This window comes from Acipenser ruthenus, chromosome 6 (assembly GCF_902713425.1).
Source record: "Acipenser ruthenus chromosome 6, fAciRut3.2 maternal haplotype, whole genome shotgun sequence".
In the NCBI taxonomy this organism is placed as follows: Eukaryota; Metazoa; Chordata; class Actinopteri; order Acipenseriformes; family Acipenseridae; genus Acipenser; species Acipenser ruthenus.
The window spans coordinates 49,493,903-49,519,432 of record NC_081194.1 but is presented as its reverse complement, the minus strand read 5'-3'; the positions used below and the strand labels follow the sequence as shown (position 1 = coordinate 49,519,432).

At 37.5% G+C, this 25,530-nt stretch overlaps 1 protein-coding gene across 3 annotated transcripts in view; it reads left to right on the top strand.

The window, feature by feature from the left end:
* aplf (aprataxin and PNKP like factor) overlaps positions 1–25,530 on the top strand; it is a 91,988-nt gene that overhangs the window by 10,328 nt on the left and 56,130 nt on the right. For all 3 annotated transcript variants that reach the window (XM_059025460.1, XM_059025459.1, XM_059025462.1), the window contains exon 2: positions 6,105–6,176. In XM_059025460.1, coding sequence (XP_058881443.1) covers positions 6,105–6,176 — 72 coding nt within the window. The remainder of the gene's footprint in view (positions 1–6,104; positions 6,177–25,530) is intronic.

Sequence of the window (25,530 nt, the reverse complement as noted above, 5' to 3'; positions counted from 1 at the left end):
GGAGTATTTTTTTTTTTAATAGTATTTCTCTAAGAACATTTTTTTTGTCTAAGTGCCATGCACACAAATATTTGTGAAAATATTTGAAATGACAAAACACTGGACATACTGCAGCAACTTTGAATTGTATTTCACCAAATATGTTAAATGCAGTTCTTGATTCTTTAGTGTGACTGTGTGCTGTGCTCTACCTTTGAATTTAAAGCATGCCTAATTGTAAGCATAATGTTAAAATACTCCCTCTGCAATAATGCCTGTAATTGCTCTCCTGCCAGAGTCAACCCCCCCCCCCCCCCCCCCCCAACACACACATTTTTACCTTAATGACAACTTTACGCCCCCTGGGCGTTGACTCGCCAGAATTTATTAGTTTAAAAGAAACCCCTGAGACAGCTACAGCCCAGAGAGTTTTTAACCCTTTCAGGACCAAGAGTTTTTTTAGTGGGATGCTACTCCAGGACCAGATGTTTTTTGGTTGTAGTTGACTCTAAAAATCATTTTTTTACAGTAGCATCTTGGAAATGGTGTCCTTTTTTAGAACACTCTGGGGAACATTATAAAGTACTTCAGAAACCATACACACTTTTTGCTTTTTTTAACACAATATTTAGTTTTCTTTTTTTTTTAAGTTAAGTAATTTTTATTATGTATTCTGCTTAGAGATACATGTATACAAAGGCATTATTCTATGACCCATTTCTCAAGAGAACGAGAGCCTCTCACAACTTGTGGCAATGAGTTCCAAAGTTTAGGAGCGCTAGTAGAGAAACTCAGACCTCCCAGAGTGAAACACCTCGTCAAGGGGAACAGCCAGCAGCTCTGAGCATTCTTGAGCATTGTGGAGCCGGCAGACTTCCATCAACTGCTCCAACTCGGTGGAATTTTACTTCCATGGCAGTCTGCACTGCACTGTCAAATCGTCCACAACTACAATCCTTTGAAACCATTATGGACTCAACAGATTTTGACGCCATCACTGCATCAAGCGGCTTCATTAATACACTGAAGAGTTTTGATTTCATGTTTATGCTGCTTTCATACAACTGAACCAGCTTTGGAGATTCTGCAGCAGAAAGCCAGTGATGTTGTGTTTTGCAGGAGGATAGTTGATAACTTTTACACAGTCATCACCAACATGAAAATGGAAAATACTTTCCAAATGCTATTTAATGAAGCTGCTGACTTTACTGAGCATCCTATAGAGAGCTATAGAGTGAGAAGAAAGAGGGGTCATTTGGAGGGCGCACAAGCTGATCCTATGCTGAAGTATCATAGCCTATACTACAACATTCTGGATAATATGCTGGAGCAACTGTCGGCTTGTTTCGTCGAACTAGAAGAACTGAAGGTTTTGCAACTTCTTGAGCCATCAAAATATGTCCAAATGAACAATGAATTTCCCCATGGAGGCTCTAGAATCATTAAACAAGTCAACTGTTTCTTTGACATTAAGTGCTTTAAAAGTGAGCTCATTGTATTCTATGCAGACACAAATCTCAGAGTTGGTAATAGAGATATTTGCACTCTCTTAAAGTACTTCAGGCTAAACAATTTCGACAAAGCCATGTGCCAGCTTTACTGTCTGATGTGTCTTGTAGCAACCGTTCCTGCATCTTCAGAAGCTGTTGGAGGACTGGAGTAAGGTCATCTTCTCTTATGAGTCCAATTTTCAGCTTTGCCCAACACCTGGTCGTCTAATGGTTAGACGGAGGCCTGGAGAGGCCTACAAGCCACAGTGTCTCGCACCCACTGTGAAATGTGGTGGAGGATCGGTGATGATCTGGGGGTGCTTCAGCAAGGCTGGAATCAGGCAGATTTGTCTCTGTGAAGGACGCATGAATCAAGCCAAGTACAAGGTTGTCCTGGAAGAAAACTTGCTTCCTTCTGCTCTGACAATGTTCCCCAACTCTGAGGATTGGTTTTTCCAGCAGGACAATGCTCCATGCCACACAGCCAGGTCAATCAAGGTGTGGATGGAGGACCACCAGATCAAGACCCTGTCATGGCCAGCCCAATCTCCAGACCTAAACCCCATTGAAAACCTCTGGAATGTGATCAAGAGGAAGATGGATGGTCACAAGCCATCAAACAAAGCCGAGCTGCTTGAATTTTTGCGCCAGGAGTGGCATAAAGTCACCCAACATCAATGTGAAAGACTGGTGGAGAGCATGCCAAGATGCATGAAAGCTGTGCTTGAAAATCAGGGTTATTCCACCAAATATTGATTTCTGAACTCTTCCTAAGTTAAAACATTAGTATTGTGTTGTTTAAAAATGAATATGAACTTATTTTCTTTGCATTATTCGAGGTCTGACAACACTGCATCTTTTTTGTTATTTTGACCAGTTGTCATTTTCTGCAAATAAATGCTCTAAATGACAATATTTTTATTTGGAATTTGGGAGAAATGTTGTCAATAGAATAAAACAAAAATGTTCATTTTACCCAAACACATACATATAAATAGTAAAACCAGAGAAACTGATAATTTTGCAGTGGTCTCTTAATTTTTTGCTGTATATATATACACACACACACAGTGGTTTGCAGAATTATTCACCCCCCTGCAAAGTTTTCACATTTTGTTGGTTCCTGAGCGTACTCCACGACGCTTTCAAATTATACTTTACATGTAGAATCTACACAAACTACTCCACATTGATAAAGTTAAACAATGAATAAGTATGATTTACAGAGAAAAATAGATTAATCTCAGTTGCATAAGTATTCAGCCCCTTTGCTACTGCAGCCCTAAATCAGCTCAGGTGCAAATGATTTGTTTGAAAGGTCACAAAATTAGTGAAATGGTTTTAGCCTGTGTGTACTCAAAGTGGTTTAACTTGTAGATAATTTCCCTCAGGTATATAAAGACTTTCAAGCTGTAAGTCACATAGTGATCCAACAAGGTAACCATGAAGACCAAGGAGCTTTCGAAACAAGTCAGGGATAAAGTGGTAGAGAGGCACAGAGCAGGAGAAGGGTACAAGAAAATGTCAAAGGCACTGATTATCCTTCTCAGCACAGTGAAGTCCATCATTAAGAAGTGGAAGATGCATCATACCACCCAGACACTACCCAGATCAGGCCGCCCTCCCAAACTTAGCAGCCGGGCAAGCAGGAAACTGGTTTGGGATGTCACTCTGAAGCCAAAAATGACCATGAGGGATCTGCAAAGTTCTGTGTCTGAGATGGGAGTCAGTGTTCACACATCAACAATAAGCCGGTCCCTACACAAAGCTGGCCTCTATGTATGGGTGGCAAGAAAGAAGCCATTACTCAAAAAGCCTCACATTAAAGCACGTATGGAGTTTGCGATAAAGCGTGTAGAAAATACTGAAGGTCAAACACATCAAGCAATGGCCGATATCTACAAAATATGCCACTGAGGAAAACTCCAGTCCGTTGCACTTGGGCTCAGTATCCTCTTCACAACAGCAGCTAGTCACCATGAGCGATCAAACTGCAATGAGTCTGGTTTGAGGTCAAGTTAGAAATACTAAATTAAATTAATGACAATAGTTTTAACGAGAAGCTTTTTTTCAATGTCTTTTTGAAGCTTACCAGCCCAGCACTAAATTAAATTTAGTTGTTTATTCCTGGTTTGGTAACTTTTATTTGGTGCATTTTACTATCTGAAAAAACACGCTACTGGCTGTTTGTAGTAAAAAGCTGAGAATGTTGCCCCATAGAAAGTGTGTGTAGCACAGAACTATATAAATACAGGTACCAAGAAGCCACGTGTACTGTAATTTAAATTCTAAATTACAATGGTTCAGTTAGCTTTCATTTATTTATGCTTGGAGTTTGTGTGCGTGCTGTATTGATTTACACGTGCTATAAAGATTAAGGCTTTTCAAAGTAAACATGAAGAGGTTATTTTCTTGGTTAAATAAATAGTATCTAAACCATTAAGATAGTGTGACAGGTTTCCGACACCCTGTGTGTATTGTATGTATGTATGTATGTATGTATGTATATATTATTTGTGTTATATTATTATTATTATTATTATTATTAATATATATAAAATTGTGTTTGTGTATGGGCGGACGAAACTGTCCATCATTGTTGTTTGAGACTCGTAAAATGTGGTTGGCATGAATGGGGTTGAATTCCCCATCCTAAGTAGCTTGTGTGAATGTGGCTGGTGCCTTAATAAGGTAATTGTTTAATAGGTAATTAAGGCTCTAGCCACAGTATAAAAGACCCACTCCGGGCTCAGAGCAGCGAAGAGAGTTGTGAGGAGAATTAATGAGATTAAGAATGAATGCTACCAGCCAGCGACAAGATACTCGTTGTTATAACATAGAATTATAGTTTTGTGTTTGTTTTACTTTGGCCCGTGTGCCTTTTTTGCATATTGTGTGTTTTGTTTAAACAGTTTATTTTGTTATTTAATAGATATGGCTGAGGCCATTTTAGCCCCGTACCTTCAGTCTGTTTTGTGCTTCGTCCTGTACCTGACGTCACCACCCACATGCTCCACTCTAGCCATCACATTATTCAGTATCCAAACACCCCTTTCTAGTTGAGCAAACCAATGCAACACAAAACCACCACTACAATTCTGGAAATCCCTGCCAATTCAGAACTAAAGGGCAGTTGATGTATCTGTACTGTTGTCTTACATTATATAGGAACTACTGTAAACACGCCCCTTCTGTTATTAGCATTTTTTATATTTTGGTTTACCTGTACTTTTTCATTATCTAGATGTTTCTTTGGGATTCTCTCATAATCGTTTGTTGCAGGATATTTTCAAAACGAGAAAGTTTGGACAATAATCTTTTTGAGTATCAGCTTGAAAGAGATATAAAAAGACCCTTACTGTACAAGTTAAAGATTTTCTTCTTGCCCTTCCCTTGTGAATTTAATGTACGTTTATGTTGCCCCTGTGAGATCCAGAAAAGGGGGCTTATACTGTGGAGCTTACATGCACATTAGACTATTCTGTCCCAGCAGGAGGAGCAAGTGTAATTCTCTCTCTATAAATGTGCTGCTATGAGTGATTAATGTAGCTTTTAGTAAACTGTTTTTCAGTAATGTTTCATCTGTGAAGGCTGTTTACTGTGACAGTGTACTTTGCGAACAGATTAGGGTTTTGCAGGAGACTATTAAAGACTGCAGTTGCTGTGGCTCAGCACTCCAGTGTAACTGGTTGGCTGCACAGTGAGGATGAAAAGCTTGTTTTTTTGCACTCCATACACAGTGGAAACGCTATGAATTCATAATTAAGTCTAGGACTAGTTCTAGCAATCACTGTGCAGTAACTGTTGAGAGCATTGAATGAAGTGCATCATATTGTCTTTAAGGGGTTAAAAGAGTAAGATTCAGGCAAAAATACCGTGGGCCATATTTTCAAAGTATTTCCTCCACTCTATTTTCTTTTTTTTTTTTTATCAGATTAAAACATCACCTTAAAGTTACAAAATAAGAAATAAACACATGAGAGTGCTGAAGAGAACTTGAATTGTATTATTTAATTGTTTTGTTCTTGTTTTGTAAAATTAACAGGCATACTGCTTAAAAACAAAATGTGTGTTAAAGACTGGAGTAAACCCATGTCATGAAAATGATCAGCACGTCACAGCAGGGGTGGAGTCTCTGGTAGCAATTCTGAAAGTCTATTAAAGTGCAATCCTTGTAAAGTTTGTTGTTCTTGGTAAAATTATTTCCGTGGTCATGCCATCTTTGCATCTTGTCTTCCTGTTTTGTGAATTTACACTAATGTAATTTTGCTGTATGTCGATGCCCGTGATGGATGCTGCCAAATGAGTGTTCTGATAGACTAAACAAACTGTTGAATATACTGTAGATGATTGGTAGATGCATATTTAGTCAAGTAAGAAAAGATAAATAGAAAAGTAATTTTTTAAAGAAATCAGAATCAGAAAAGTATTTTTGGTTTACTATTGTACAGCACTAACATTGATTATTGGGCATGTGTCAGTGCAACATATTTATTTCCATTATCTGTTGCAAATTTTATTTTTTATATAGTACCAGTACTTGAACTAGCTGTTTTGAGATGTCCTTAGTGATACATTCATATTATCAAAAACATTGCATTAATTGACTTTTTTTTATTTGATTTTTTTTTTCAGGTCACTGATAAACGGGTATCTAGAAACCATAGCCTACTAGAAGTTATTGAAGATCAGCTCCGAATCAAACCAGTATGTATCTCCTTAACTTTCCCTTTTGGGTTTTATTTAAATGACAACACTGCACACCTACAAGTGAATGTTATATTGCTATGTCTAGGGTGCTTAGGCCATATGTACTGAGTAATATAGGCATAATCACAAGTATTGTTGCATACACATTACACAATGTTTCATAGCAAATCACTGCCTACTTCAGTAAAAAATGTTGAAAGTCACAAGCTGACTTTGCCTTCTAATGTTCTCCTGTGCTTTTCTGCTGCTTATCATTAAGTGTTTTGAAGGAAGTTCTTGTAGCTAATTAAGATGTAGGCTGTAAAGTTATAAAAACTCTACCATTGTCATGGCATCCATATTTTGTAATGTTATACCCAGGCCCAGACAGAATCTGCAGGGAATTTTTCCAAATTCTGTGGTTCATTTTACCTAAATTCTGTGGAAATTAATACATTTTGATTTTATGGAAAAGGCTATTATGTTTTATGAATGAAAATAATATGAAACATACTGCAATGTACATATTTGCTGTTTATTAACCTCTGTAACAACTTTGCATTTATACATAATGTTGAAATCTTAAATTGTAAGATGCTTAGTAGAATTAAACAAGGTAATGCATTAGTTTTATTACCAGCACATGCCACATTTTAGGGTAATAATAATAGTAATAATAATAATTATTGATAGTGATGATGATTTATTATTTTCACACACTTTCTGAAACTACAATATTTATTAAGACAGCATTTCATAATGTGTGTTTTTTTTGTGTTTTTTTTTAAATAAACATTTGGCTGAAACTATCAGCTAAACCCATTAAAAAATATATCAAGTACCATGTTTAACTAAATGTAAACAATGTTTTCAATATTTAATTTATTATAATGTAGAACTCAATTTAACCCCCAACCAAATAACATTCAATGTTTTCATACAGTAACTTACTAATACAATTTATGCCTGACATAATAAATGTATACTATTTGAAACATTAGCTGATCCATGGTTTTGTGTTCTGTTCTAATAATCTTAATGCTGTTGCTGGCTAGTTCACAAAACTTGAAGACAAGATCTGCTATCCATGTCTACAGTGGAAAGCGGAAAACAAATGTAATAATAATATAATGTGTATCCTTACTTTCTTGATTTTTTGCTTTTCTGTTGATGTGCCTGAGAGTTCATGTGTTTCAACACTGTTTGATTCCGAAGGGAATCGATCAAGTGCTAACAGAATGTACAAAAAAGCATCCCCCATCTTCATAGAAATGGGCTGGAAATTGTTGAGCACGATCCCGTGCACTAATTTTGGTTGAAACGTGTTTTTTTTCCTGGCATCATCAGTGCTTTGCTTCTTGTTTTCGTGTGATTTTTAGCATTTGTCTCGTTTTTAATAACTACTCAATACTGGTAGCTATCAGTATTTCAAATGAAATTATTGTGTGCTGATCGTGTAACCGGAAATGCAACTGTCATAGCAACGAACTGGTGTATATGGACAGTGTAATATACACCAACATGAATTCGGATGTAGTTAATTGACATGAATCTTTACTGTCTATGTAGTGCAGGATTATGTTAGTACTTTTGTTACTGTTGTAGTGTGGCACTAGGCAATTCTTTATTTCTCGCATAATTTGAATCCATTGAATTCCGCACATTTTTCGTCAAAAATCTGGTGGCACGTATTCTGTCTGGCCCTGGTTATGACACGCTCTCCTCATTGGCTGTGACCACTCTTGACAGGGATATAACAACATATAAATCTTTAGTTTCCTGGTCTGATTTAGAGCTTTAATGCCGATCATGGGGGATGTATTTTATGGTTCTTTGTATATCAATGACTAACCCTTACCCTTAATCTCTTTGCAGCCTCCATTGGCTATGTTTGATCCCCCTACTAGTATTTGGGTAGCTGCCATCAGCCCAGGGCCGGATTAAGTTTAATGGGGCCCGGGGTTGTTATTGTTTTGGGGGCCCCTCTTTGCATATTCATTTGCTTCCCTTTTACTGTTTTGCTACAGCCGCACTCGATTAACATTAATGTCAAATTATTCAGTCTTAGCTGATCCATATTTTACCTGATTTCAATGTTTGCATTAGCGCCAGTTTTGAAAATGAGCATTGGCCACAGAATTAGTTACTGGCAGTTTCAAATACAAAATGGGAAATGCAAACTGTAGACTCTTTTGTCGGAAAAGTTATCTGGAAATGTGTTGTCCTTATCTCTTATGAATATGCACGTGTATAATAGGTTTATAATTAGGGACCTACCTAAATCGCGAATTCGCTGAAATCGTGAAATTGAGGGGTCACCGCGAAATTCACCTCTTAGGGGCCAATGCATACAAACAAGTACGGAGAGGAAAAAAAAAAAAAAACGTTTAAATGAACTGCTGCACAACGCAAGCGACGCAAACTACGTATCTTCCTTCTGTAGATAGCCCTTTTTGATTCCTTCACCGTCCCGTGTGCATTGCACTTAAGCAAAAAACAAACAAACAAAAAACATCCACAAATAACATTTACAAAATAAATTCTCCAAAGCAGTTAACGTTCTTGTTTACTGTTCATAGGACAAAGTTTTAATCAGCCTATCAGTGCGTCTTTACTGCTTTTATGTGATCTGTACTGTGCAGTAGGGGGTGGGACAAAGTGGTACTGCATTGTTTTGATTTAGGTTGCTAAAATCTAGTTTTCGGCATTGGAGGTAAAATACTAGAAATGGACGACAAAAAAGCAAAGTATATTTTGGCTGATGATCATTTCAAGATATTTCCCAAAGAAACTGTACATGCAGACTGAGGCAATTGTTTTCCATATCTTAAGTGTCTTTGGAGAAAATACGATCGATCGCTAGCTTCAGAATCACACATTAAACAAAAGGCTACCACAGAGGCTGCTAAACAGCTTTCAGAAACCAAACTGGATCAGCCCAGACAACAAGTATTCCTGTCTGTTAGTTAAATTAGAACTAAAACGATCCAGCACAGCCACCTCGCTTCAACCTGATGCTTACATTTGGAATTTTAGACCCGAATAGCCACGTCTTCTTTGTTTTGACTCGGTACTAATAAAATAAATTGGATGGGACAAATAACATGACAACGAACGTACTGCATACATTGACTTTATTAAAGTATGCCAAATGCCCTTGTGTAACCGAGTTTTGGGGCTGTTTCTAATCGATATCCAAATCTCTATAACTTGGCAAAGCTTTGCCTTAACTTACAACCAATTCAGTGTGTGCAGAACGTGCAGTCTCATTAATGGGCAAGTCAACTGCAGGGGGATGCTGCATACTCGCCTTTAACAAATGACAGCATCTGTTTTAGTAAGGAAGCTAGTACCACTATTTTTAGGCTTTATAGTGTTCTGAAATACTGTCTACTTAGGTTTATTTAATGTTTAAACAGGTCCGCGAAATGTCCAAGAAATACTAATTTTATTCCGCAACATACCCGTGAAAAATACGTAAATTTACCGCGATTTAAGTAGACCTCTATTTATAATACATATACAGACGTGCTCAAATTTGTTGGTACCCCTCCACAAAAAACGAAGAATGCACAATTTTCTCTGAAATAACTTCAAACTGACAAAAGTAATTGGCATCCACCATTGTTTATTCCATATTTAATAGAAATCAGACTTTGCTTTTGATTTTTTATTCAACATAATATTGTAAATAAGATAACAAATGAAAATGGCATGGACAAAAATGATGGGACCGCTAACCTAATATTTTGTTGCACAACCTTTAGAGGCAATCACTGCAATCAAATGTTTTCTGTAGCTCTCAATGAGACTTCTGCACCTGATAACAGGTAGTTTGGCCCACTCTTCCTGAGCAAAGTGCTCCAGCTGTCTCAGGTTTGATGAGTGCCTTCTCCAGACTGCAAGTTTCAGCTCTTTCCATAGATGTTCGATAGGATTCAGATCAGGACTCATAGAAGGCCACTTCAGAATAGTCCAATGTTTTGTTCTTATCCATTCTTGGGTGCTTTTAGCTGTGTGTTTTGGGTCATTATCCTGTTGGAGGACCCATGACCTGCGACTGAGACAGAGCTTTCTGACACTGGGCAGTACGTTTCGCTCCAGAATGCCTTGATAGTCTTGAGATTTCATTGTGCCCTGCACAGATTCAAGGCACCCTGTGCCAGGCGCAGCAAAGCAGCCCCAAAACATAACTGAGCCTCCTCCATGTTTCACTGTAGGTATGGTGTTCTTTTCTTTGAAAGCTTCATTTTTTCGTCTGTGAACATAGAGCTGATGTGACTTGCCAAAAAGCTCCAGTTTTGACTCATCTGTGCAAAGGACATTCTCCCAGAAGGATTGTGGCTTGTCAATATGCATTTTAGCAAATTCTAGTCTGGCTTTTTTATGTTTTTCTTTCAAAAGTGGAGTCCTCCTGGGTCTTCTTCCATGGAGCCCACTTTCGCTCAAAAAGCGACGGATGGTGCGATCAGAAACTGCCGTACCTTCACCTTGGAGTTCAGCTTGTATCTCTTTGGCAGTTATCCTTGGTTCTTTTTCTACCATTCGCACTATCCTTCTGTTCAATCTGGGGTCGATTTTCCTCTTGTGGCCGCGCCCAGGGAGGTGGCTATAGTTCCATGGACCTTAAACTTCTTAATAATATTTGCAACTGTTGTCACAGGAACATCAAGCTGCTTGGAGATGGTCTTGTAGCCTTTACCTTTACCATGCTTGTCTATTATTTTCTTTCTGATCTCCTGAGACAACTCTCTCCTTTGCTTTCTCTGGTCCATGTTCAGTGTGGTGCACACAATGATACCAAACAGCACAGTGACTACTTTTCTCCATTTTAAATAGGCTGAATGACTGATTACAAGATTGGAGACATGTGTGATACTAATTAAAGAAACTAATTAGTTTGAAATATCACTATAATCCAATTATTTATTATCTTTTCTAAGGGGTACCAACAAATGTGTCCAGGCCATTTTAGAATATCTTTTGTAGAATAAGCAATAATTCATCTCTTTTCACAGTTTCTTTGCTTTATTCTATGACATACCAAAGGCATGCAAGTATACATGATAAAATAGCTTTTAATGTCATCACTTTTCAGGAAGAATGAAGCATTATTTCAATGAGCTGTAAGGGTACCAACAAATTTGAGCACGTCTGTATATATGCAGCCAAAAATGTTTAGCAAATAGTACAAGGATAGTACACAGTGCTTTCTTATGTAATGTTGTTGTTGTTATTATTTGTGTCAGCAGAGGAACAAGTGTTTTTTTGGTGTTTTTTGTTTTTTTTGTTTTGTTTTTTGGGGACCAAATGAGGCAGGCTGTGTTTTAAGACAACCTAAAAACTTCATACGATATCAGAAAGTCGGACAAGGCCAAAGTGGAACTTAGACACAAACATACTGCCTCTGGTATTTTAATATGAATTTGTTTATTTGCATTTGGAACAAGAATTTCTCAGTCTAAAAGAAAACTAAATGGAAACAGACACAACCCGAAACTACTACCAAAATAGAGTGAGAAAAAGGTGAGACATATTTTTATTTTTCCATGGAGATTGCCCCACTGTAATCCATATAAACCTAGGTCGTTTCCTCCTGTTGATTTCTCTCCAGTGTATTTTCCGAAGTACTTGTACCTTCCCATACATTTGTTGGTATTGTATTAAAATAGCGTGTCAGCATTGGTGTTTTGTTTAACATCTTCCTCGCAATGACATTGTACTTGTTGTGTTTCTGCTTTTCAGCGTCGCTCTCATACTTCCTAGGTGCTGCTTTGTCAGACATTTACAGGTTCTGATTTGCGTCACGTTCGCGCCGCAGCACACCTGATCAAAGTGGCATGTGACTCGGTCGCAGGTCAAGACATATGATCAGGCAGTCCTTGCTCCTCCAACACAATACGACTTGGTAAAACAGCCCTGTTGTTCCGATCCATACAGTCACACGCTACTTATTCAGATATTCTATTATTACTTATATATTTTTGAGGCCCCTCAAAATCTGAGGCCCTGAGCTGCAGCCCCTAAAGCCCCTGTGTTAATCCGGCCCTGCATCAGCCATGTTTGATTTCACGCTATGCATCCCTTCTTAGCTGTGTAACTACGTCATTCTGTCATTAAACTGCATCAAACTTTGTATAGAGACAGGCAAGCCCTTTGTAACCCTGCCAGACTTCTATGTTTACCTAATCAGCTTGACTGACAGGCTGTTTGATTTGAAGGTAGAGGCATTGATTGGTGTTGCAGCTGTCACTGTCTCACAGACCCACATTCCCAGATCACCTGCACTGAGTTTTATTTCAGCCCAACAAAAAATGTCTATTTCTATTTTCTGTTTCAAAGGACAATGAACACATCTGATACGTGTAAGTAATTTATTTTGTGGTATTCTAAACTTTAGAAATGTGTTTGTTTGGAAGTATATGCATGTATCAACTGTAACATCCCTTGTACAGTAATCTCTATTTTACTGTATATTAATATCAATCAATCTTTATTTTATATAGCGCCTTTCATAGTGGACCATCATCACAAAGTGCTTTCCATTTTTCTTATCTTACATTTTATAATCTATATGGGATTGTAGCAGGGCGATTGCCCTGCACATGTGTAAATTAGTGTTGGTGTAATTTTATATGGGGAAATGAGTTTATTGTGTGTCTTTTTGGAGTTGATTTGTGTGATTAAATTATTGTTTACAGACGGGTGCTCGTTTCAGACTTTGCTGCCAGCTGGGTTTGGTTCAGAGGAGGGGCAGTGGATGATTGGCTGTGCCAGTCCTCAATCAGCAGGTGGGCCGGTCTCGACAAAGTGTCCGTCCGTTTAAAAACATCTGGTGGAGATCGCTCAGGGCGACTGCAACACCGTGCTCCAGAGGGGAGCTGCGTATATTCGGGAGGAGAGGGTTCACTCTGCAGGAACGACAGCTACGCAACCCTGAAACTGCAAGCGGTGCTTGTGAAGGCAATGCCCAGCCAAGGCCGTATGAAGCAGCAGGAGTCATCGTATGAATACTGGCTCATAAGTAGGTTACTTTAGGGTATAGAGATCCCAAGTAATGTATAGCGAGGGTTACGTAGTGTAGCCGGTTCCTGGAGCGGGAGTGTAGCCTCTGTGGTACTCCTCACCTTTCAGCAGTGTGGAGTAGTGGTTAGGGCTCTGGACTCTTGACCGGAGGGTCGTGGGTTCATATCCCGATGGGGACACTGCTGCTGTACCCTTGAGCAAGGTACTTTACCTAGATTGCTCCAGTAAAAACCCAACTGTATAAATGGGTAATTGTATGTAAAAATAATGTGATATCTTGTTACAATTGTAAGTCGCCCTGGATAAGGGCGTCAGCTAAGAAATAAATAATAATAATAATAATAATAATAATAATTTTATTTGTAGTTTTTGTACTGTGTTTTATTTTGCCTTTTGTACAGCTTCCTGTATGTGTCCTCTGTGCATTACCATCGCTGGTAACGTCATATGACCCCTTTATTTATTTTTTTGGTGTATTAATAAATCCTGCGCGCCTGTGCTAGTTTTTCAACTCCACGCCCCATGTCTCGCTGTATTGCTTAAGCAGCGGTTACCCACACACGTGACACAAGCACCCTGTCACTGTTTACAGTGCTAATGTTTTTTTTATATTTTACATAGCGACTGCAGTCTCTTATTTGAATGCATTAAAATGCTCTCAGCAGAGGCATTTATACAATCAGCTGAACAAAGTCCAATTTTTAGTATGTTAGCCATTGAGTGGGGGTGGTAATAACTATTTTGTGATTTGTGCCTCACCAGTCAAAAAAGTCATGAGCCACCACTGAAATGCAATAAACAATAATGAACACAAGATAAATAAAAGGGTTTAATAAACAGTCAGCTAACAGTCTCTGCATGTCTAACTCGGTATGCTCCAAAACTCACACTTCACCCAGCCCCTCCCTCTGCCATGCTTACACTTCGCTCCGTCGTGCGCGCTCCCTCAATCACAGGCACACTTTCCTGCCCGACCACCCATTCTCACAATGTACACACATTAGGCCAGTTTACATGTTGGTTTGTTTCATGTGAAACTTGTCAGGGAAAGCTTGTGAAAATGTCCCAAAAAATGGTCTCAGTATTTTACTGTGAAAGTCTGAGATTCCAGGAAATGCTTGTGAAATCAACGCCCACTTACACATGTAAACACAAGTTACTCATGAAAATGTTAATTAGCTCGTTCAATTCCTTTCCTACAGCTGCTATAAAAGTGTTTGATAAACTGCATTGTGGGTTTGTGAATTCAGGTGGTTACAGCTACTGTACAGTACTTCAGAATACACTTGCAAATAACTTTCCAAACATCTTTCAAAACATCTTTATTGTAAAGTACTACGAAGTACTATGTTTAAATGTGTATAACTATACTCCAATGCAATTTCTCCTAGTTACTTATGTATGGGCAAATCCCGTGTCCATCCTCCACTTACGTCCGTTGGAGCGATGAAGAGACTCGGGTGTTACTATCCACAAGGGAAGAGGATATGATGAGGCAGCTTGATACAATGCACAACAGGAACATTGTTTAACCCACTCTCAAAATAAAATGTGGTGTGGAATTTTCGCGACTTATTTCTAGGGAATCAACAATACTACTCAATATTCCAATTCTTTATTAATCAGAAGCAGTCATACAAATACAGCGCAAATTAGGATGCTATATTTGGTATAAAGAGATACAAAATAAGCTAATAAAACAAAAATGTGATACAAAATAAAAGTACACAGTCGGGTTACAAAAATAAAGCTAGCAGTGCATCTCTAATAGCAGGACCCTCTTCACATCGCTGTTGTACAATTCTTGCTGGAGGCAGAGGTAGCTGTTCCTCTGTTTGCCTGAACACCTCCTTACAGTCCTGGCACAGATTGTACAGGATACAGCAGGCTGTAATAATTTTGGGAACAAATTCATGGTTCACTTAAGTATGCTTCAATAGTATCCATCCCCTCCCTTGCAATAGCCGAAACACCTGTTCAATGACCAATCAGATTTAGCCCAGTTTATTATTAACAAAGATCTACCCCCCCCCCCCCCACAGATGATGTGTGAAAAGCAGTGTGGGCGACAACACTAAAACAAAGTATTAAAGCAGGCACAATCCTTCAGCAAATCAGATCTTTAATAACCATTTAAGTCACACCCTTAACTCAAGAACCTGGTCTGGCTGTCATGTGAGAGAATGTTCATAGACGTGGCACCCCCCAACCCACCTATCCAAGTTAGTCTGCCTACAATATCTTAGTTTAATACCTTTTTTTTTTTTTTTAAACTAATAATTAGTTTGATAAAAGCAAACATTTTAGCAACCTGTAAAACTATCAAAGCCTGAATGCTTATATAGTGTAGTGTAGTTATAAATAAATTAAATGTCGCTTTTTGATTGGTTAAGAAGTATTTCAGTTAAAATACCGAAGCGTGAATAATTTTGGGTCATGGGTTCATCCATTCAGAGAAGAGGGATGCAGTTATGGGGTTGCATTAAGGACGCTCGCTGATTCTTCGCTTTCCAAACTGAGCGGGGTGAGAGGAGGTGTCGATGTTTGAAAGCTGTTACATTTAAATGTCTGCTGTACCGCACTGATAGTGTAAGGATTATTGCACACATTGTCAAACAGGTAACACTCAGTAACGATCCATGATGTGGTATGGAACAGAAAAGCCAAACCACTTGTTATGTGTGTGTTGTTTTTTTTTTTTTTTTTTTTTTTTTTTTTAAATCTCTCTTCCTGCAGTGATTTAGAGGACAGATCTCAAGCCCCAGTGCACTAGAGCAGACATTTTGAAAAGAGCTTTGAAACAGACTTTAAAGTTTTAAGTATAAAAAGTTGTTAGGATGTTAACAATGATTTATTATTATTATTATTATTATTAGCTGATAGTCTAAGGATTATTGCCCACATTGCCAAACAGGTAACACGACCCATGATGTCACACGGAGCACAAAGCCAGAGCACTTGTAGTTTTTATTTTTATTTTTTCTAATCGCCCCTGATCTCAAAGTTGAGTGCATTAGACTTGACATCTTGAAAATACCTTTGAAATAGACTTTAAACTTCTAAGTGTACAAAGTTGTCAGGATGTTAACAATGAAAAGAACAATTACAGGTACATTATTTAAACAGTTGTAGCAACATATGAGGATATATAACTCTATATTTTTCGGAACCCCGTTACTTGCTCTTTAAGAGTGCCGCAGTGGAGTTCGTGGTTAGGGCTCTGGACTCTTGACTGGAGGGTTGTGGGTTCAATCCCAGGTGGGGAGACACTGCTGCTGTACCCTTGAGCAAGGTACTTTACATAGATTGCTCCAGTAAAAACCCAACTGTATAAATGGGTAATTGTATGTAAAAATAATGTGATATCTTATAACAGTTGTAAGTCGCTCTGGATAAGGGTGTCTGCTAAGAAATAAATAATAATAATAATAATAATAATAATAATAATAATAATAATAATAAAAGAAACAAGACACTACACATTTTTCACATAATAATATTACTTCATATTTACAAACCATTCCATCAAAAATGCCATTCCCATTATATTATTTTTTTGTTTGCATCAATTTCTTAGTTCAGCACTGAAGATTCTTTGATGTTAACCTTCTAAATGGAGAGAAAGAAGATGTATCTATTGAAGCAAAACATATTGATCAAAGGCGGTAGTGCTCTGAATTATTCAAAAAAAGTGTTTTTTTGTCGTCTTTTTGCTGTTTTTTGTATGTAGTCAAGTTTTTTTATTTTTTTTATTTTTTTTTGGGGGGGGGGGGGCTTGCTATGAAATTCAAGTTAGTAAATGGGCAGTTGAACCACAGATTTCCTGCTGTCTTGCTGATGTAGAGACAGTTTTGCCAGAATGGTTTATTTGCAGAGGAGACATGGTGTAATGATGTGGACTAAACTAAATCGAATGTGTGTCATTTTCGCAGACGAAGCTTGACCTCTGAAATGAGTAAGATGCCACTGGAACAATTATCAATGTATTCGTCACTTTTATGGGCTGGTAAAAAAAAACAAAAAAAAAAAAACGATTTTTCTCTGTTATCATCTACAAGAAATAGATAAAATAATTTTGAACACCTGGTAATCACAGTATAGTTTTTGGACCTCTGCCAATGATATCTGGACAACAGTCTTGAAATCAAACGACTATCATTACCCTTTATTTCCCACTCAAAACCCTTTCGTACTGAATATCATTGAGGAAAATGTATAAACATACCTGTGACGAGGTACCCCCCTGCCCCTGAGTGTATTTGGTTTATTTGGTATAGTTTGGGTTATGTAGTATGGGTGATTTAAAATGTACGATTGGTATGTGGGCATGGGGAAGTCACAATCACTTCACATGCAGACTGTGCCGGGGCCAGATTGAATGATTAGCAATCATGTCCTGGCACAGCTGCTTAGAAGCAGCACGAATATCTCCCTTGGGGTTGATGTGTTCAGAGGTGGAACGAAAGAGAACGAGATCTAGAAAGGTACATTTATAATAACAATTGCTACGCATGCAGGCTTGTTGCTTTATTTTACCTGTTTGTTTTGGCCATCGTGCCTTTTGTTTTGTGAGAGGTGTTTTGTTTAATCTTTTTATTTATAATAAATCTGCGCAGCAGTGCTTCACTCACAGTACTGTGTCTCTGCATTTCCTGGTCAGACGTCACCCGCAAGCCACCCTTTAAGGTATTGCTCTGTCTGACCTGAGAGTAAGTTGTGCATCTCTAGCTGGCTGAGGGTAGTGTAATTTATAAAAAGCGAGACGAGGGAGAGACACATGACCTCTCAGCGGCAATGCATGCTTAATCCCTGAGCTCTGTCTACAGCTCTGCTTTTTTTTTTTTTTTTTTGTATTTACCATGAATCTGCGTATAGTCGGCCATTCTAAAATGGGTAAGATACATATAAGTATGTCGTCAACCAAGACAACGTTGAAAAAAGAGGAAGAACACTTGCCTCTCAAATAAAAGATTCAAAGAGTCTCTCAACATATCGAGGAAAGATCTAGACTGCACCATTTTAAATGGGATCATGCAGGCCTTGAAACTACAACAGAGCAGCCTGGATACTACGATTAAAGAGGCAGTAACCCAGCCAGAATGTCCTACTGGGCTGCCCACGTGGACCAAAGTTAATTTTGGCCACAGGCTCCATGTAGGTCCAAAGTGGGCAAGTCCAACTGGGCTAAAGGACGGGTCCTGTATTGGCCCTATGTGGGCTCTGTACGGTTTCTATGTGGGTTCCCTCACTAAAAACCCGGGTTCCAACTGGGCTACGTATGTGCTTTTTTTGAGCTCTCATGTGGATTTTCAGTACACTTTGGATATGTTTTCTTGATTTTAATTAACACACTGAAATACCAAATTAATATTTTATATATTTCAATATATTGTATGCATTGTTGTTTCATGTGCATTGTCATAGTTAAATCTGTTATCCATTGTATGGAGTAATTTTAAAGTTAAATATTTGAAAAAGAACAAGATATTAGAGTTGATTCTGAAGCACATATACAACTGTAAATATATAAATGGGGAAACAGATTTCTGACAAAGCAAATTCAATTTTAAGAGAAGTTTCAATTTAACTTAAACATCACCTCATCATGTTCTCATAAATCTATATATATATAAAAAAAAACCTTAATGTTACTTAATCCTACACATGGCTAAATATACTCATATTGTATGACCATATCTACTATATTACCTATTACCCTACCATTTTCAATAGGCAAAATATGAATGATGTTAATACTTTGGGTGCCGCCCTTTCAGTCCAGCAAACATTGTAAGAATTGTGCATTTGATGATAAAAGCATGAAAATATTAGGTAGTAACAATCTTCTCCACTATAACGCTCCCAGGAGTCGGGTGTTCCAGGGAGAAAGATGTGATGGCTCCCCATCTCCATTCCACTTCATTTCCACTTTCCTTAGGCAGTGTCAATTATAAAACAGGACATGTAGTGTGCAGTAACCTACCAAATTGTGACACAGGTACAGACAGAACGTAAGTATTTACTCTGCTCAAGCACCAGGTTAACTATTCAGTTTCTATTTTGGCACGCCCCTCACGTTGACAGTTTGTTTAAACATATGTACAGCCCCTAATAAGTTCTTGGACACTGCTATTAATGAGCCTTGTGCTGCTTCTTAACAGAATATTTTTGATAATCCTTAACCAACTAAACCAACTTGCTGGCGAAACAAATCGGTTCAAATTCAAAGCCCCGAAGTTGTTGGGTTTGAAAACAGCGGCTCGTCCCATTGGGTAAAATGGCTCACTGGAGAGCAATGGATCCCGACAAAGCCGCAGCAAACACGTTTCAAAAATCAGATTCAGAGCTTAACACCAGTTGAATTCATGACAAGGGAACTAAATTGGATTATAAGATATGTTTTGATCTCAGTTCATGCACCAACTGAGGTTTTAGGAATAAAAGAAACATTTTGCTGCTGACTTTTCAATCAAGCCTTCCAGATTTCTCTCTCACTGCAACATCATTTCGTGTCCAGCATGGGAGGCACGACATGTCAGGTACCTGCAGCACAGCAGTCGGAACATGCAGGTAGCTATAACGAGTTAAGGCAAGCACACATTTCAGACATTTTATTTGAGATTGCAAATGGATATGTTGTTCCATATTTTTTAATCTCACAATTTCCCAGTAAGACCCTGTGACGGGGTGTATTTTGTTTAGTTTGTATGGTTTGGGTTATGTAGCATTTTTGACTGGTTATTTTGTTTTACATCTGTTATGCTTCTGGTCTTCCTTTCAAAATGCCTTCTGAATTCACAACCTTGGCAGCTTCAATCCAAGTTGTTCAATCAGAAATCATTGGTTCCTGACTCCTCTCCCAAAGTTAAGCATTTTAAATGGTTCATCTGTCCTACCTGTTCGCTCCAGCACTGGTTCAGAGAGGTGGGATTAGCTCGGGAACAACAAAAAACACTTCAATATCTGCCTGTGATTTCTGATCCACATCACATGCTTGAAAGAAAAAGCCAAGAGTGAGGTTGGCTTGCTCTGTAGATTTATCTGCCATGTCATGTGGAATAAAAAACCTATCAGAGTCCCACCAGAGCTTCTGGATGTCACTCTATACATAAAATAAATAATAATAATAATAATAATCTTGTGACGTTTATCAATGTTTTTGCTTTTTGTTTTTTGACGTTATAATGTTGTGTTAAGAGTTGAGTTCTCAACAGCATTGCCAAATTAAGTAGATTATTCTAAACCTTTTTTTGTGTTACTTACTGGTCATCAACCCCATATTGCTATAGATTTCTCTATAGTTGGGACTTGGACAGAGTACACTGTTGGTTCAGTAATTTGCAGCAGACATCCCTAAAGTGTTGTTGGCATGACAAACAAAAACACATTGGCATGCTAGTATAGATTATGAATATGCCAGGTTATAGACCTAGCAAAAGGTTTTAAAACTATGAGACCTAATGTGAGCAGATGTAAATGGAGACCCCTAAAAAATACAGTACAATTTGGCCAGAAGAACATATATTGTCTTCAAGAGGAATTTTCTGATGTTGCAGTTTTCTTTGAAAGGAATGTTGTGGATGTTTGTTCCTTTCTACTATTACAAATGCATTGTATCCAAAGATGAGGAAGAGAATATAATGAAGCTGATTAAAATAAAAGTCAGATTGAAAAGGAAAAAGAAATACCTGAAATGGTCCTGTGACATATTTTCTTTCAGAACTAAAAAATAAACACAGCAACCAAATGTGTATTCCATTGCATCTTATCCCGTGTACAGATCTCATCCCGTGTATAGAACACCACACCTAATTCCAGTAGTCAAAAATGAAAAAAAGAAACGCATGCCTGATACCTTTTGTAAAATAGATCATCCTATTAACTGCATTCTGGCTTTACGTTTGGATTAACTTCACTCTAGTTTTCCCTGAAGAAAATATTACCGAAATCGCTACTTTTAAAAACACACGATACTCCAGCTGCACTTCAATTTTTTATAAACAGTCTGTCATTTACCAGTACATCAACACAGACAACACCAAGGACGAGGTTCATCTGCAGTGCCAACAAAGATAAATCCAATTCCCAAGCAACTTTCTTCATATTTCTGAACCAACTTTTTCTTTTTTTGGACGATGATGCACCTGCACATTTTTTGTCTTTTTTCACACACCAGAAACTGATTCATTTTATATACTGAACTGTGACTGATTCTTAAACACAAAATGCCCGTGATTTGGTCTCTGCTTTATTAAGCACAATTTTCCATACTACATCTAGAACATGAGAACGTAAGAAAGGTTACAAACAAGAGGAGGCCATTCGGCTCATCTTGCTTGTTTGGTTGTTATTGATCCCAGAATCTCATCAAGCAGCTTCTTGAAGGATCCCAGGGTGTCAGCTTCAACAACATTTATTATTATTATTATTATTATTTTTTCCCAAAAAAACATTTCTCAAAATTTACAGTACAAACAGGTACTAATGTTTCTTATCTGATGAGATAAAATGCAGTAGCGCCAGGGGATAAAAACTGTAGTGTAAAATTAAATTGTCCAGAACTGTCAGTACATACAGTCTTTAAAAAAAAAATATTCTGATACCATTTTTACTGATACAGTTTAAATTGGTGACAAAGATGTTTTTATTTCTCTATTTCACAATTAAACAAGAACACCGGTCAAATGCATATGAAAATCAATAATTCGCTGAATACAAGTGTGAATGTTTGTGTGATTTGTCATATTATTGGATGCCGTTCCAGAAAGGCCATGATATACTACACAGGGCATGTGGTGATTGAAGCCCTGCGCTGCTGACAACCTGTTTTTAAATAGATACAAGTCTTATATATTTATATTTTAAATAGATAAAATGTTTTTCTTTGTCAGGTGTTCTTTCCTGATGAAATAAGTATAATGCCTAGATATTTTTCTTTTCATGGTAGAGTAGTTTTGGATATTTTTCTTTTCAGGGTAGCAGTGTGGAGTAGTGGTTAAGGCTCTGGACTCTTGACCGGAGGGTCGTGGGTTCAATCCCAGGTGGGGGACACTGCTGCTGTACCCTTGAGCAAGGTACTTTACCTAGATTGCTCCAGTAAAAACCCAACTGTATAAATGGGTAATTGTATGTAAAAATAATGTTGTAATAATAATTGTAAGTCGCCCTGGATAAGGGCGTCTGCTAAGAAATAAATAATAATAATAATAATAATTGTGTAGAATAATTTCAATGAGTGCTTCCTGTGTTCAATGGCACCACTTTGTAAAATGCTTTTAATTCTATTTTTGTATTATTATTATTTCAGGTGCTAGCCAATTGCATTTCATTTAAATTCTTAATTAAAAATGATTTTCATTTCCAGTTTGAAATGTCAGTCATTCATTAAAAAGTCACTCAAGCTGCTAAGAAGGGCAACATCATTTAAATCATTGTCTGCTACCAATTAGAATGACTAACAGCATCTTCCCTTACCAGACTTAACATGAATAACTGTTTTAGTGATTCTTGTAGACACCACCTTTACTGCTTCATTGAACACCTCTTAAACAATATTATACCCATTTGTTCCTGTAATTCTTTTAATTTATTACTACATTAAATGGCATTACTGCAGAGGTGAGTTGTCAGCAGTGCCATTGCTCTGGTTGTTATTTGGTATTAGAAAACATTTTTGCACGGACGACCAATCTTGTCTTTTGTAAGCACCCTTGCCCTTAGCTGGGGATGCGGTACTTTACTTTGTGTCCCACTACCAGTGCCTTCATTGATGTTCACTATCACTTCATTTGTTTTCTCCAAAACATCAATCCAGAAGACCCATGTCATATACCTAGCATTTTGTCTTTAGCACATGGCAGTTTAGCACTCCAGATAAGCTACCTAAAAGGTGTTTTCCGCATTGAAAAAATATGAATTACGCATGATATTTAAATTGAATGCGCAATGAATACGCATAGCAATTTTGCTGCAGAGCTTGAGTTTGCATGTTATCAAGCTTCTTGTACTTCGTTGTTTCCCTGTGTCTCAATGATCAGTTGTGAATGTACTGCATGCGATAGCTAGAGAATGGATCATAGAAATGACGGGACAGCTTGTAGCCTGATTGGGAAGGGCCAGAAACACATGATCAATAAGTCTGTGTTTTCAATAAAAAAAATTACAAAAAACGACGTTGATTCAACTCACTTGCGATGCATGTTTGTGATGTGAATAAGCAACTGGATTCTTGATTTTGGATTCTGGATTTCTCGGTGTTGTCTTAATGCCCCTCAACCTAACCTGCCAGTTTACTCGTCAACCAGATTTTTGGAAGGTAAATCTATATAATAAATAAGATATTCCATGTTAGCAAGAAAGTTGGCATGCTTTATATTGCTATAGCAAGGCAATCAATCAGTAATACAATATTATCGTTTCTTTAGAAATGTATAGAATGTGCATGCAGGCCTTTTGTTAGTATATTCCATCTGCAGCGTTGGAATAAAAAAAAAAAGTTCTGTTTCTGTGTCTGAATTGGAGAGTAAATTACTCAATGACCCAAAACCTTATCAGGAGCGCTGTAGCAGTTCATGCGACAGCTTTCTAGGTGTTCGCAGTGTTGAGGGTATGAGGAGCAGAGCTAATAGTGTTTGATGTATTGCAGTCTATTAGGAGTGCTATAGTTGAGTGTGTATTGAAAGCCGCAGTTCAGTATTTTTGAACAAGTTAATACAAGTTAGTTAGTTATTTTTTTATATTTTTACCTGCCTGGCTGCTCATTGGAAATCGGTTAAAAGAAAACAACCAAATAAATCAAATTTGTAGGAAGCTAAAGTTATCATGGTGATAATCAAGCATAATGTTGAGATTACATGATGGCAGCCAAGTTTTTCGTAAGCTTATGCAGAGAAAACATACCTGTTTCATATTTTTTCAACCATTTGTTCTCTAAATTAAATTTTATTGTGACAAGCTTATTTTTTTCTGCAGATTTAATTAAGTATACAAAAACTGTCAAACCTATTACCACTATTACAACTCCTCAAGTGCTTCTCATTGCAATGGTCAATTCATGTTTAGTTCACCAACCCTCATATATACTGAGCATTAAAAGAAACTTATCACTTATATTTGGATAAAATTCACTAGATGTGATTGAAAAATGACAAACTTTGTTTTAGAGCAGGTGCAGTGACTTTCTATTCTGCTGATTAACAATTGACATCATGAAGATGCTGCAAAATGATCTGTCGATCTTGGGCAAGTGTTATGACTGTTGGTCTCCCAGTTCATGGCCTGTCATTGACAGAGTGTGTCTGGTTATACCGTCTCGCCAGGTTTGAAATTGTGGCTGTGAGCACCCACAGTATGCTGCCCAAGTCCAGCCTCAACATGCCGATTGCACAAAGGCGCTGCTCTCTTGACAGGGGTGGCATATTGTTTTTTTTTTTTCTGTGATTTTCTTTATTGCTTTTATTCAAGCTTGCAATTCAACAGCTGAAATCACTCCATATCCAGTGTCCAATCAACTGTCTCACTAATTAGGTGATTAAGTGCATATGCTTCAGTCATAGTCACTCAAGCGTGTCATGGTCAAGGATGAATGATCGAGTGATTAAAAGGAAACCAAAAATATTTTGTCAATGTCCATTATTTATATATGTTATTTTTTTCAAAAATAAATGTGTTATAAGAAGGTTTTTTTGATGCTCGGTGTGTGTGTATATATATATATATATATATATATATATATATATATATATATATATATATATATAATACAGTGGTTTGCAGAAGTATTCACCCCCCTGCAAAGTTTTCACATTTTGTTGGTGCCTGAGCATACTCCACAACACTTTCAAATTAGACTTTACATGTAGAATCTACACAAACTACTCCACATTGATAAAGTTAAAAAATGCATATAGAATATAAATAAGTAACATTTACAGAGAAAAACAGATTAATCTCAGTTGCATAAGTATTCAGCTCCTTTGCTACTGCAGCCCTAAATCAGCTCAGGTGCAAATGATTTGTTTGAAAGGTCACAAAATTAGTGAAATGGTTTCAGCCAGTGTGTACTCAAAGTGGTTTAACTTGTAGATAATTTCCCTCAGGTATATAAAGACTTTTAAGCTGCAACTCACATAGTGATCCAACAAGGTAACCATGATGACCAAGGAGCTTTCGAAACAAGTCAGGGATAAAGTGGTAGAGAGGCACAGAGCAGGAGAAGGGTACAAGCAAATTTAAAAGGCGCTGATTTATCCCTCTCAGCACAGTGAAGTCCATCATTTATTTTTAATTTTATTTATTTATTTATTTATTTTAAATTTAATGGTCGCCAATTATTTTTATTGTTTTC